Source organism: Epinephelus moara, chromosome 23, assembly GCF_006386435.1.
Source record: "Epinephelus moara isolate mb chromosome 23, YSFRI_EMoa_1.0, whole genome shotgun sequence".
Lineage (NCBI taxonomy): Eukaryota > Metazoa > Chordata > Actinopteri > Perciformes > Serranidae > Epinephelus > Epinephelus moara.
This window is the reverse complement of record NC_065528.1, coordinates 6,365,998-6,379,866: the sequence shown is the minus strand read 5'-3', so window position 1 is coordinate 6,379,866 and position 13,869 is coordinate 6,365,998. Positions and strand designations below refer to the sequence as shown.

The 13,869-nt window shown below is 42.0% G+C and overlaps 1 protein-coding gene across 1 annotated transcript in view; it reads left to right on the top strand.

The window, feature by feature from the left end:
- LOC126384732 (uncharacterized) overlaps positions 1-2,328 on the top strand; it is a 41,408-nt gene extending 39,080 nt beyond the window's left edge. Inside the window, exons 19-20 of the mRNA XM_050035981.1 lie at positions 321-464; positions 2,043-2,328. Coding sequence (XP_049891938.1) covers positions 321-445 — 125 coding nt within the window. The 3' untranslated portion in view covers positions 446-464; positions 2,043-2,328. The remainder of the gene's footprint in view (positions 1-320; positions 465-2,042) is intronic.
- Positions 2,329-13,869: the final 11,541 nt, after the last annotated feature.

Sequence of the window (13,869 nt, the reverse complement as noted above, 5' to 3'; positions counted from 1 at the left end):
TAACCGACGACACCGGGCCTTTTTTGGGGACAAGTTCTTCCCGGCTTGCTGCCATGTTGTGTACTGTGTATCTGTGGAGAGGCGGGGGGAGGGGGTCAGCGCACTCTGACCTACGGGAGCCCAAGGGGAGCGCTGGCGGTGGAAGTTCAAGAAAAAAGCCGATTTTCATTAAAATAAATCGATAAAATCGATTTATCGCCCAGCCCTAGTTGAAACTGTGTTTTAGTTTATTGTAAGTGTGACGTAAAGTTAAGTGTGAGGCATATATGTGCAGTCTGAATACCGAGTTAATGACATTACTTGTGTCCATCTCTTCGCAGGGGCAGAGCACATGACAATGATCTCCATTGTGGCGGGATCAATAGGCTTTTTGGGAGTAACTGTGCTCTCAGTGAGCGCAACCAAAGCAATCATGACTTACTATGAGCGACTACAGCTGCAATAAAGTGTTTGGAACACAATCTGTGAGTGTGGTATGTTAATGGTGAAGACAGCTCACTGTAATAAGGCAGAAATATCTTTATAAAATGACACATGAAGCCTTCCATAATTTTCATGAAACTTGTTACACTGTCAATTTTCTCAAAGTGGGTGCAGTAGGGGGACTACACCAGGACGGTATAGGCGAAACAGGCTGGCAGCAGGTTGGATTAGCCTGACTGGCTAGCGTGTGTTATGTCTGCCAGAGGTTCTGACTCAAGTCCTATGGCCTAGTCAGTTGTTGCTCAGATTTCCTGGCTTGACCCCCTTTCTGAATTGGAATGATACTGGCGTGTGGATGATCATGAGTTGTGCCCCAAGTGTCTGGGTATGAGCCACCTCAGAGAAACCCTGTCTGACACAGACTTTAACATTGACTGTATGTGGCCTGCCTAACAATATCTGTTAACAAGCCAGTTCACTTTGCATCTTTTCAGTTCACCTCACAATGTCAGGACTATTATACAGTTTGTCAACATGCACCAAGTAGGAACTATGCAGATGGAACTAATGTGTTTGTGTAAACAGGTGTTAAACCAAAGCAAAGTTACTGAACAGCAGACATTTCCTGCTTTATAGCAGACATGGCTACAGTAGAGAAGTGTTAAGTCAACAGTTCAAATGTGCAGAGTTGGTTGGTTGAAGAAGAAGAAATATGCAAAAGACATCTTTTTGGCTTATGGACATTTGCCCTCTTCCTGTGGCCTGCCTCTGCGCCACTCTAACCATTTGCGGGAAGCAAGCCAAGAGGGATGCAGCCCAAAAGTTTCCATATGTCAGGGCTGTCCAAATTTTTTTGTATGGGGGCCAGATTAAAAATGTGAAAATACCTCGGGGCTCAATGCTTTGCATCCCCTATGGTTACTTAAAACAAAACAAAAACAAAACAAACAAAAACATAGAAATGTGACAAGGCTACAATGAGGCTAAAAACAGTTCAAATGACGTTTTTCCAAACAACTTTTTATGTCGGGGCTTCAGGACACTTGGATCACTACAGACGAGCAGTATGGAGATATTTTGTGGTTTCAATTATGTGTTTTTTGGACGTTTTAATCTGGGGCGCCGTAAGCGCGAGTGTTTTAAGTCTTGATCACTGGAATTCATGTTTTTTGACATTGGCCCAGAAGCACTATAGAGACTGTTTCACACCTGGTGGTGTGTGTTACATACCCCCCCCTTCCCAACAGGTTTAGCTGCTCAGCAATCGGAGAACCTGGTGGTCAGTTCAGCTAGGCTCTTGAGTCCTTGGGTTTTTGAGTTGGTCACCGTGATTGCTTACCTTTTCAGGCTTGTTTCATTCAGCACAAGCCTGGATTTTAAGTTTTTACAACTTTTATGCCCAGACTGCTAATGTCAACCGGCGCTAGCACAGCCGGCTTGTGTTTTTAGCACTAGATGCTAACTGCACCGCAAGGATTACAGACACAAAACACAAACCAACATCTGTGGACAGGAGCGTGATCACCGCAGCGGGTCCACACAGTGGACCTGTGTCGGTAAGTTTCGTTACTTGCTGTCCCTCCTGTAGATCACCTGATAACACCATTTCTACACTGTAGGCTCTAGTTTTGGAGCCCCTGCGTCTACCACTCCTACAACCAATGGCTCCACTCACCTCCCCATCCGGCTGTGTCAGCTGCTCCCGCCTGGCTGACAAGGTTCTGGAGCTGGAAGGGAGAATTTCCACGCTCTAGAGGATCCAGGAAGAAGAGAAGCTCCTTGACACCATCATCTTTGGACCAGCACAGACACAAGAAGTGCCTGCCCGGCTTCCGCAACGGCTTCTCCGGCTGACTCAACTCCGCCAGCCACGGTGGCTGTCCTGTCCGCTGCCTCCACTCTGACCGCTGCTGCTGCCTCTCCGGCCGCCTCCCCTGTACCTGCTCGGGTCGTCCCACCCGAAGACCCCTGGCTCCGGCTTGGGGCCAAACCCAAAGCCCCAGTCAGCTCCACTCCGTCTCACCCTGAGACCTGGGTTGTGGTTGGTGCTGGGGATCACAAAAAGCGGGGCGGACTCGCCTCTCGCATCCCCACAAACACTGATAACCACCTGGAAAATCGATATGATATTCTCAGTGTACACGAATTTCCTCCACTGCATAATACCACGGAGACCCGGTGGCCTCCTCCTCCACCAACGGGACTTGGATCCTTGTCACCACCGGACCCACCTGGGCGTCCTGCTCGCCCCACTCCTCATTGCTCACAGCCGAACTTCACTCCGGCTTCGCGGCGCTCTGCTGCTGCAGCTGCCGCCGCCTCTCTCACTGGTCCCGAGCAGGTGGCTCATCACACTGGGAGACGCAGCACAGCCGCTCCTGCCTCCCGCTACTATCCGGGAAACGAGCACCGCTCCGGACCTCCACCTTTCTCCTCTGCACGCCTGGGGACATCCACCGACGCTGTTCCTGACAGTCCGACCGTGCTTGTTGTCGGGTCATCTATGGTCCGACACGTGCACATCAAAGGGGGCCACACCTCTTTTCACCCAGGTGCGCTCGTTAAGGACATAAACAGCTCCGCCCTTCAACTTCTACGTCATCACCAGTCTGTATCAACTACTGTCCTGCACGTCGGCACATGTGACCTCAAGCTTCAGCAGTCTGAGAAACTCAAAGATGACTTTGTCCGCCTCATAGACAGTATTACACACACAAACACACAAACAATCAGTGCATCATTTCTGGACCACTTCCCCCGCCCTGTTTTGGGGACATTAAATTCAGCTGACTAAGGCAGCTGCACATCTGGCTGAAGGGTTACTGCTGCACCAGAAACATCCCCTACGTCGACAACTTCACCACCTTTCATAACAGAACAGATTTGTTTAAATACGATCGTCTCCACCCTAATCATGCAGGTTCACGTCTATTATCAATGAACATTGAACTGACACTTTGCTCCTGCAAGGCACTCGGTGCATGAAGGTATGGCAATCATAACACACCCTATCCTCCACTCTGTCTCTGCTCCCATCTACAACATTCCTGTTCTCATTACAAATGGTCCTCATAGACACCGCCTGTCTACTTCCTGTGGGAACTACAGTTCAAAAAATTTAATAACTATCAAACCAAACCCCAAAATAAGTATAAATCTGAAATCAACAACAAATGCCTCTGATGAGTCCAGTGAGCAGCTACTCAACCCCCATGTCTTCAAATCAAGACGTGGCTTAGGATTGATACACTTAAACATAAGAAGTCTGTGCAACCAGGTTAAATTCGACCAACTAAAAATTCTTATTTCACAGACTGACCCTGACATCCTGGTCATTACAGAAACCTGGCTTAAAGACAACATCCATGACACAGAGGTTTCCATACAGGACTATAATTTACACAGAACAGACAGAGTTGGAAGAAAAGGGGGTGGTGTGGCTGTATATGTCAAATCATGTTTATCTGTTACTGTTTTAAAAACTGTCAGTACACCTCATTCTTTTGAATTCATCGCTCTGAAAGTCAACACACCCAGTAATAATTCCATTAATGTTGTGGGTGTATACAGACCACCTTCAGCTATCCCCAGTGCAATCACTGAAATAACCGACCTACTCTCTCAGTTCAACAATTCAGAAACACTGGTTTTAGGTGACTTCAGCTTAAACTGGCTATCACCCGACTCAGATGGCTTAAAAGAGATGTGTGTCAATTTAAATCTGACGCAGCTCATTAATGAGCCAGCCAGACCTAACCTGAAGGCCCCCTTAAAATCTACCCTGATAGATTTGATTCTGTGTAACAGGAGGGATAAAATAACTGCAACCGGTGTTTATAGCCTTGGTATCAGTGACCACTGCCCCGTAGCCTGCGTCAGAAATACTAAAACACAAAAATCACACTCTAAAATCATCATCAAAAGAAACTTTAAACACTTTGATGAGGAAGCTTTTCTCCGCGACCTTGCCAACAGTAATATACATCACACATCTGACTCATCAAATATTGATCTGGCTCTGGATTATTTCACAAACTACTTTCTGTCAATCATCGATAATCATGCACCCTTCAAAAAACTCAGGGTTAAAAACAGATCAAGCCCCTGGTTCACTACTGAACTATCACAGTTGCTCAAAGCATGAGACAAAGCCTGGGCCTTAGCAAGGCTCACCGGTGAAGCTGCGCATTGGCTAACATTTAAACAATTACGAAACAAATGCATGTCCGCCTTAAGAAAAGCAAAAGCCAATTACCACAAAGAATTAATTTCCAGCTCTACTACAAACCCATCAAAATTTTGGAAAGCAGTAAATATAAAGAAAAACCAGTCATGTGCATCCATTCCTTCTCTTATCACAAGCAATAACTGTCCAGTAGACAAACCATCTGAGATCTGTGATGCTTTTAATGCACATTTTGCTGCTGCTGGAAATCAATTTGACATGTTGTATTTTGGTCTTGCTTTTAATAGTCAGCCACTGTCTCACATGTCCTCAAACCACACCTCTCTGTTTACACTGCAGCCTTTCACTTACCCCACTGTTAAAGACGCTCTTCAGAAATCAACTGGTGAAGACAACATTGATCCTTATTTTTTAAAGCTCTGTGCTCCGTTTATTGGAAACCACATCACATACCTGTTCAACCTCTCAGTTACTTCTGGAGTTATTCATCAGGTCTTGAAATCTGCTCATGTAGTCCCACTTCACAAGGGTGGTGATAAATCAAACCTCAAGAATTATCGACTAATCTCCAAACTGCCCTGTCTTGCCAAGGTTTTGGAATCTCTTGTCAATAACCAGCTCAAATCATTCCTGTCACAAAACACTGTGTTATGTCCCACCCAATCTGGTTTCAGAGCTAAACATAGTACCATCACTGCAGTCACATCATTTACAAATGACATTACATGTGCTCTGGACAAAAGGAAATATTGTGCCGCCCTTTTTGTTGACCTATCAAAAGCATTTGATACAGTCGACCATGATCTGCTCCTACAAAGACTAAGTAATATTGGCTTCAACCTCAACTCTCTTAAATGGTTCAAAGATTATCTATCCGACAGACAGCAATGTGTAACATTAGGAACCAATCGTTCTACATTTCTACCATTAACAAAGGGTGTGCCACAATGTTCAATACTGGGTCCTGTCCTGTTTACCATTTATATCAACAACATTACATCCTCTATAACAAATTCTAATGCCCATCTTTACGCCGATGATACAGTTCTGTACTGCACCTCTAACACTGCACACTCAGCCATTGAAATCCTCCAGTAAGCCTTCGACAAACTACAACATTCACTTTTCAATCTGAAATTAGTTCTTAATGCAGACAAGACCAAATACATGATATTCTCAAGAGCCAGAAATATTACAGATGACAGTTTACACAACACCACTTTTACAGGACACAGTATTGAAAGGGTTTCAGAATATAAGTATCTGGGCATCTGGTTGGATCAGAAACTAACATTTAAATTCCATATTGACATACTGACAAGTAAACTAAAACACAAAATCGGATACTTATATAGACACAAATTAAATTTCCCCTTACTTTGTAGGAAACAGATCATTGAGGCTGTATTTTTATCAGTTCTGGATTATGGTGATGTTATCTATAGACGTGCTTCTGCCTCCACTCTCACTTCATTGGACTCAATTTATCACTCTGCACTCAGATTCATCACCGGTTCCAGTTACTTCACCCATCATTGTGTCTTATATGATAAGGTGGGATGGGCACCTTTATCTGTGCGAAGAGATATGCACTGTCTACTTTTCATTCATAAAGTTTTGAACGGCAGCATGCCACCATACCTCAGCACTTTATTGAACTGGTCGCATAGTAATTATTCTACACGTTCAACTGATTGCTTAATGCTCGATGTTCCCCGCACTAACACTGAATTTGGTAAAACTGCTTTTAGTTCTTCTGCAGCATCTTCCTGGAACATCTTGCAACATACACTCAAACTCAACACAATGGTTACTAAAGGCCAGTTTAAAACTATGATTACCAACTACTGTACTTTTGAATGTAACTGTTTTTAAAGGTGTTCGGTCTGTTGTTGTTTGCTCGTTCTTTGTGATTTTTAATCGTTGTTTGTTGTGCTCTCGACATCATTGTAAATGAGGGCTCGCCCTCAATGATTTCTCGAGATTTAAATAAAGGTTAAACGAAATGAATAAAAACGTGTTTCTATGCAACTCTTACCTTGTTTAATTGTGTTCGGTCTCTTGGGTACGAGCTAATTTAGGGAATCGTAACAGTGTGACATGACAGAGGGTTGGGCAATTTCACATTTAGTCCTTTTTTAAATAAACCGAACTCAGTCCTCTTTAAGTTGACCAAAAAGTGGACCAACAGAAAGGGAACTTCTTGCCTCAATCCTCTTTCTGTTCACACTTGTAGGGGAAATGCCTCTTTGAGAATATTTGCACTCGTAATAAATTTTGGGGCACCACCCTCCTAATGAGGGAAGCGACTAATCAAATTCATAACTCCGTAAGTCACTTATTAATTCGTCAGTACGCTTATTAATAATGAATCAATCTCAATATCTGGGTTATGAATTCTCGATACAGTGATCTCAGCTCCTGTCCAAAAGTTATATACACAGACAACGACTTGGCGATAAATGAAGATTTATTTAAGCTAAATAGGTAACAACTGAATAAATGAATAGCAAATGATGATTATATGACACAACATAAAATCAACAGTATATAAATGGAATGAAATGAGAAGTAACACTCGTGAGTTATTTAGTTTGCCGATAGTGGGACAGAGTATGTTAAGATATATTATAAATGGGGAACACAGGAATGCGCAAAACCATTCACATAGGCCTAATGAAACCTAAATTAAAATCAGGATAATTAACTAAGCCTCCTGCTCGACCTCACTCTTCACCGCACAACGGCGCACTCAAGTTATGGAAGTTCTTTCCTACTTTTTAGCAGCGGGGATCAAAGGCGAAGCTCCTCTTGGGGCCCCGGACTTCGCAGCTCCTGGTCTTTACAGAATGGAATGGAACAGGCTGTCTCACGGCAGGGTGGGAGCGGTTGAGTCTGTCATGTCCTGTGGGTACTAGGGCTGTCCCGAATACCATTTTTTAACATTCGGACCTTCGGCAGAATTTATAACGAATATTTGAGTATTCGTTCACGGGGCTGTGTGTACAGCCTTTATAGACTCAGCTGAGTAGTAATGCGTGGGTCGACCCGTAACCCGCGGGACCCGCAAATGGACCTGCGGGTCGGGCAGCAGTGATCGTCTGTTAAATCGGTCTGTAAATGATATTTTGACATTATTGGCTATTACTGTCATGGCATCCGAAGGTACTGATGCGTTGAGCAGGTTACAGTCCGCGGCCGTTTTCAAAACACACTTGTGTCACGCACTCCAAAAGAAACTTGTTGAAACTTTAAACAATAATTTATTGTACAAAACGTGGGGAACAAACGTTGACAAAAACGGTTCCATAATTCATATTAAATTCAAAAGATAACGAAAAAACAGCTATAAGTTAGAGGGAATAGTGATAAAGTGGTAAAACTTGGCATTGATCCACAGCCTCAGACGGATGCGCTCAAGCGTGCCGTGCGCACAAGCTCAGTTGGTAGACTATACTATATTTTCACATTTTTAACAATGCAATTTAAAAGTTTTGATTTTTATTGATAACCTACATTTACCAACAACAGAGACTACATTTAAAATGTAAAAAAATAAATAAAATAAATGTAAATAAAAAAAACGATTATCGAATACCAAATTTTCATAACGAATACCTACCCATAGAAAGGAATATCCGAATATTTGGGTACAGCCCTAGTGGGTACCCCAGGTCGGTTGTTTTATGCTCCAGAAAGCTTTTGGGCTTGGCACGAGGAACACTGTGGTAAGTGGCTGGCAGCCGCTGGTTCCGATGAATCTGGGGTGAAGAGGTTGGTCGGCAGGTGCTGGTCTACTTCGTTCTGATTACTCGCTTATAATAATGGTGAAAACAATATCGTTGGCCGTTCGATATTGTTGTCATTTATTATTAACGCGCAAAAAATGTTGAAAACACTGGAGATAAAAGAAAACTGGATCAACAAAATTTAAAAGTTAAAGGGTTAACAGTTGAAATTGAAATTGAATTCTGCAACTTATCAATCTTTTGTTTTACAGGGTTAAAGTAAAGTATCATTCAGATAAAAACATGATTATGCATGTACAAGTTAGGACATGGTAAACGACCAACAAAGGCAAGGCAAGGCAAGGCAATTTTATTTATATAGCACCATTCATACACAAGGCAATTCAATGTGCTTTACAAGGGAAATACGTTAAGATAAAACATTAAAGGAACAATAGATCATTAAAAACAAAAGCTAAAAGCAAGACAATAAATAGTTAAAAACAGTGCAGAAAATGCATTTAAAAAGCAAACATAAAGCAAAAGCAACAGCAGACAAATATAAAAACAATAGCTACAGATTATCCTAACAATAAGTTACATATCTAGTTCACTGGTAAGCTGCAGTAAATAGTAATGTTTTAAGCCCTGATTTAAATGAGTTGACAGTTTCAGCCGACCTCAGATATTCTGGAAGTTTGTTCCACAGGCGGGGAGCATAGAAACTAAAGGCTGCTTCACCTTGTTTGGTTTTGATCCTGGGAACACTGAGTAAACCTGTTCCAGATGATCTGAGGGGTCTGGATGCTTCATAACGTACAAGTATATCAGAGATGTATTTAGGCCCGAGACCATTTAGTGCTTTATAGACAAGTAACAAGATTTTAAAGTCTATCCTTTGACACACAGGAAGCCAGTGCAGTGATTTAAGCACTGGTGTAATGTGCTCCACTCTCTTGGTGTTGGTGAGGACTCTGGCAGCAGCATTCTGGACGAGCTGTAGTTGTCTGATTGATTTTTTACTCAGGCCTGTGAAGACACCGTTACAATAGTCCAGCCTGCTGAAAATGAAAGCATGAACAAGTTTTTCTGCATCTTGTTTAGACAGAAATTCTTTTATTCTTGCTATGTTTTTAAGGTGGTAGTAGGCTGAACAAAGAGGAACAAAAAGAATAATCTCACTTCCAACATACATTTCAATTTTATCACACAGAAGCATTTGGTAAGAGAGGGGATGGCGTGGCCCCCTGGGGTCACAGGAAGGGATAGGATGTTGTGAAAAAGGGAGGCATTGTCTTATCCTAGCAGGGCTGTTAATCAAGGTGTTGCCTCAGGGCGGAGGAGGGGACCCTTTTATAAGTTAATGACTTACAAAGCATTTGACGCACCTCAAATGAACTCTCTAACCCCATTTCGGTGCCAGGATGTCTGGAGGACGCATCCCTCCTGACTGGAGTAAGCTCGGGGGCAGAGTAATAAACATTTGACCCTGCTTGTGGATTTCTCATGGTCTTATTTACTGGTAGACCAGAATCTGGAAAGTTGAGGAAGGGTATGCTCCTACACATTGTAGCCTATATATAATATATATTGATGCAGTTTTGTTTTTACTTTGATGTGGCACTGCAGTGCAGTTATGAACTTAAAATTGGAGGAAAACCTTAGCATTTGTGTGAGTTGTGGACAGTTGCTGTTTGATGTTTTCCTCGTTCCATAGTGCAGTTGTTTCATCATCAGACCAAAGTACTCATCGTCCACTGGTCGTGCCGTCGTTACCTGTGGCCATGGTTCCGTTGTGTTTATTATGCTTCCCACTGAAATAGCGTGTGATGTGTCTACAGCATGTTTGGAGGGCTACAATACAATAGCAAAAGGCAAAGTGGGCCTGGAGTGCTTTGTGTTCACAAGGCACAGGTTAAGTGAACGGCGCCGCAGACTTGAAGCGGAATGAACTCAGACCACCTCGGGAGGTGGTCTGAGTTCAGTTCGCTTCAGAGGGGTCTGAGTTCTCTTGGAGTGTTCACATTTGTGCAAAAAATGCTGAGTCACCGCTCTGAGTCCGCTTAGAGGGCTGAAAAGAACCAAGTGTGAAAACACCCTAAGGGTGGTTTCACATATAGTCCTTTTAAATAAAACTGAACTCAGTCCTCTTAAAGCGCACCAAAAAGTGGACCAACAGAAAAGGGACTGAGTCCTCCTTCTGTTCACACTATAGCCTTTATATAATATATATTGATGTAGTTTTGTTTTTACTTTGATGTGGCACTGCAGTGCGGTTATGAAGCCCCTCACTTTCAGATCAACTGTCAACTGGAGGAAAACCTTAGCATTTCTACGTTACAGGCCAACGTGTTTTAGTCTGTTTTTTTAGGCATTCCAGTGCAATAGCATGTGATCCAGAGGGCTAAATACAATGGCAAAGACCAAAGTAAACCTGGAGTGCTTTGTGTTCATAATGCACAGGCTAAGCGAACGGCACCATGGACTTGAAGCGAACCTTACTCACTTACTCGAAAACAAGTCTGAGTCACTGCTCTGAGTCCCCCCAGAGGGCTGAAAAGGGACAAGTGTGAAAACACTCTTACTGCATACACATTGGATTCAACTTCGCTGAATGTGCAAAACATCAAGGACTCTTTTTGGAGAATCTAGGTAAAAGCCATTAAACCTCACTGAATCCCCATAATTAATCTTTTTAGATCACAGTGGAAGAGACAGAGATAAAGTGAAGCTGATGATTAAGGAAGAATGAGTGTTCTCAGAAGTGTGTTTTGTTTGTTTTTGCACCTGTAACTGTGACACACACAAAAAATTCTGTTCCTTTTGTGTTAATGTATTTTTCTTTTTGTAAATTAATTTCATTCATTTCATGTGATTAATTCAATGAAACTGTGAAGCATTTCAGGATTTGGCTAAGAAAATACCCTAACAATATATTGCAAAGAGAATAGGGGGTAGAGCATGTATTTTTTATGGCTGACTTGAATGCTTTGAACCTCCAAAGCTTTGATTGTGCAGTAGTAATGTACACACCACTCAGGCACAGGCAACAGATCGTGCTGTGTTCCTATTGGTCAAAGATATGGCTGTGATGGGAGCAGTCGTGAACGACAAAATGAAAATCAAACATGCTAGACTTTCTGTTGGAACGTCGTGAGGCGAGTGTCGGGTAAGGTGGTACTCATAACCTTTCTTCTAGGTTGGCAGGTCTGAATCCCTGTCAGCACTTCATGCCTCTCTGGCAGGTCCTGTCCCATCTCCATCCAACAACTAGGTATTGTTTATTTATTATCAGTGGGTTAAGTCAAGGCGGCTGTGTTGCACTAAATAAAGCTTGTCTTGGCGATTTTTTTTTATCACTTTCAGCAGGGTAGGATTTCAGGTTATGGAGGTGGCCTAGCTGTGGCTCACAGAGACAAATCAAAATGTTCTCTGCACTAACTCGGAAACTTGTCACCTGAATCACTTGGTTTTATGATAAATGGAAAGGTGCTTTTTGTGTATTAATCCCAACAACTAACTGTTTGCCTCTTCAGGAGAAAGCACATCAGAGAATGATATGTTTGAAGAGAGTGATAAATGGATTATCAGCTGTTACATCACATTCACTAATGGTCTGACACTGGTGTGTAAGGGCCTTGATATGTGCTTAAAAACAACTTCAACACCTCTAGGCAAGCGTATTTCCTCATACAGAGAAATGGGGGTGTGGCAGTATGCTGTTCCGGGCATGCACCTGTCAGTTTTATGGCAGAGTGAGAACGTTTCTATGCATGTTTTAGTGAAAGAGGCTCATTGTCATGAGCTGACACTTACTCAGAGGAATATGAGGGGGGAAAATGAGAGATATATTTTGATATGTCCATATAAACAAAACTGTTTTGTAAGCAACTGTATTGTGTCACCTGTTTATATATTTACTCCAAATAAAGCACAATATCATATACAGCACTTGTTCAAAATGTTTGAATATGTCTTTTTCTTATTTTGTTTAATTTTTTTTTTTCATTTTTTCTCTCACCACCACGTCACTAGAAATCTTATAACTTATTGTCACACTGGTGGAACTTCTTTCAACATTTATTCAGGTGGAATGCAACAGCAGCCTGAGAGGGGAGCCTGGGTGGTGTTGAGGGGTCCAACAAGGAGACTGGCATACTCTTTTGAACTCTTTATTTTTAACACCGCTTAACATGTTTGTTCACCATTACGGTGCCACAACATCACTGAATAATTTATTACCCATGAACCACACCATTGGCTTTTATTATAAAGGCCTTCATAGATGTGGACTGTTACATAAGGTGAAAGGTTTGTGATATCACAGATGTGAACTGGATAGATTTAAAAGACACAGAAATAATTTAAAAGATGTAACTAACTACATGTCACGGTGACACAGACCTCCTGGCTATTTTTGTAAGCTGACACCATTTTCCTCAGTGGAAACAAAGCTTTTATTTACTTTTATGTCACAGATAAGAAACAATAAATTGTGCAGACAATAAAGCCTCTACCAAAAAAAGCATTTTAAGTGATGATGTTGATGAAAGCATTCATGTCTGAGCCAACATAGTCTCTTAACTTCAATAACTGTGAGGTATTTTAGGGTGAAAAATATCAACTTCAAAATATAGATGAGGCATATTGGCTAGCAAATGCAGCTTTTTGGCCCTGAATGGAAGTATAGTAAAAATAAACTACTTTTATCGTCTGAGCCAATTTGAGCCCTGGAAATGTCATTAGATTTAAGATGTATTTTTTTCTGCAACATCACAATGTCTGTGTTTTTTTCTGCATAACAAATCTAAAACTTTTGAATGCCTGTAGGGAGTGTTTAGTCCCCAAAGAATTTAATGATACAGTAGTGAATATTCCCAGTTTATCTGTGTTGCTAATATTAGCTTGGATCTGTTGTGAGTTGGTTGTGAGTTCCCATTCAACCCCTTAGCTTGTAAAATCTGTGAGTGTGACTTAGCAATGTCAAGTATCAAACACTAACTGCCCCCCTCTTGTACCAAACAAAGTGGCTCCCATAGACGATCATGTCAAAGAAATTGAAACACCTGGTCAAACACATTAATATATACAGTATAAGCAAAACCCTGTCTATTATAAAAATAGTATATCATATCACATAGTCAATGAGAGCCCACCCACTGTCTTCACAAATTCATATCTCTTGAGGGAGACTGTCATAAATATGCAGCTGTTTCGGTAAAGTTAGATCTGATATTACCACTTTGACTACTATAAATTATTATAAAATTGCTCAACATTTAAAACAAAAATAAAAATATTGTCGTTATTCTAGTCTTTGCATGGACTACAGACAACAGAGAGATACCATGTAAACTGAGCACCCCCCACACACACACACACACCCCACCACCCCCAAATCACATGCACATCTAGCTGCTCTTTGCAGGGCATATATAGGACAAGATAACATTCATCATATTCTTAATAATAGGAGGTTGTGGGTGGAGCATGTGTGACAGATAGTGGGCCAGGACCATCTCCCAGGCATCA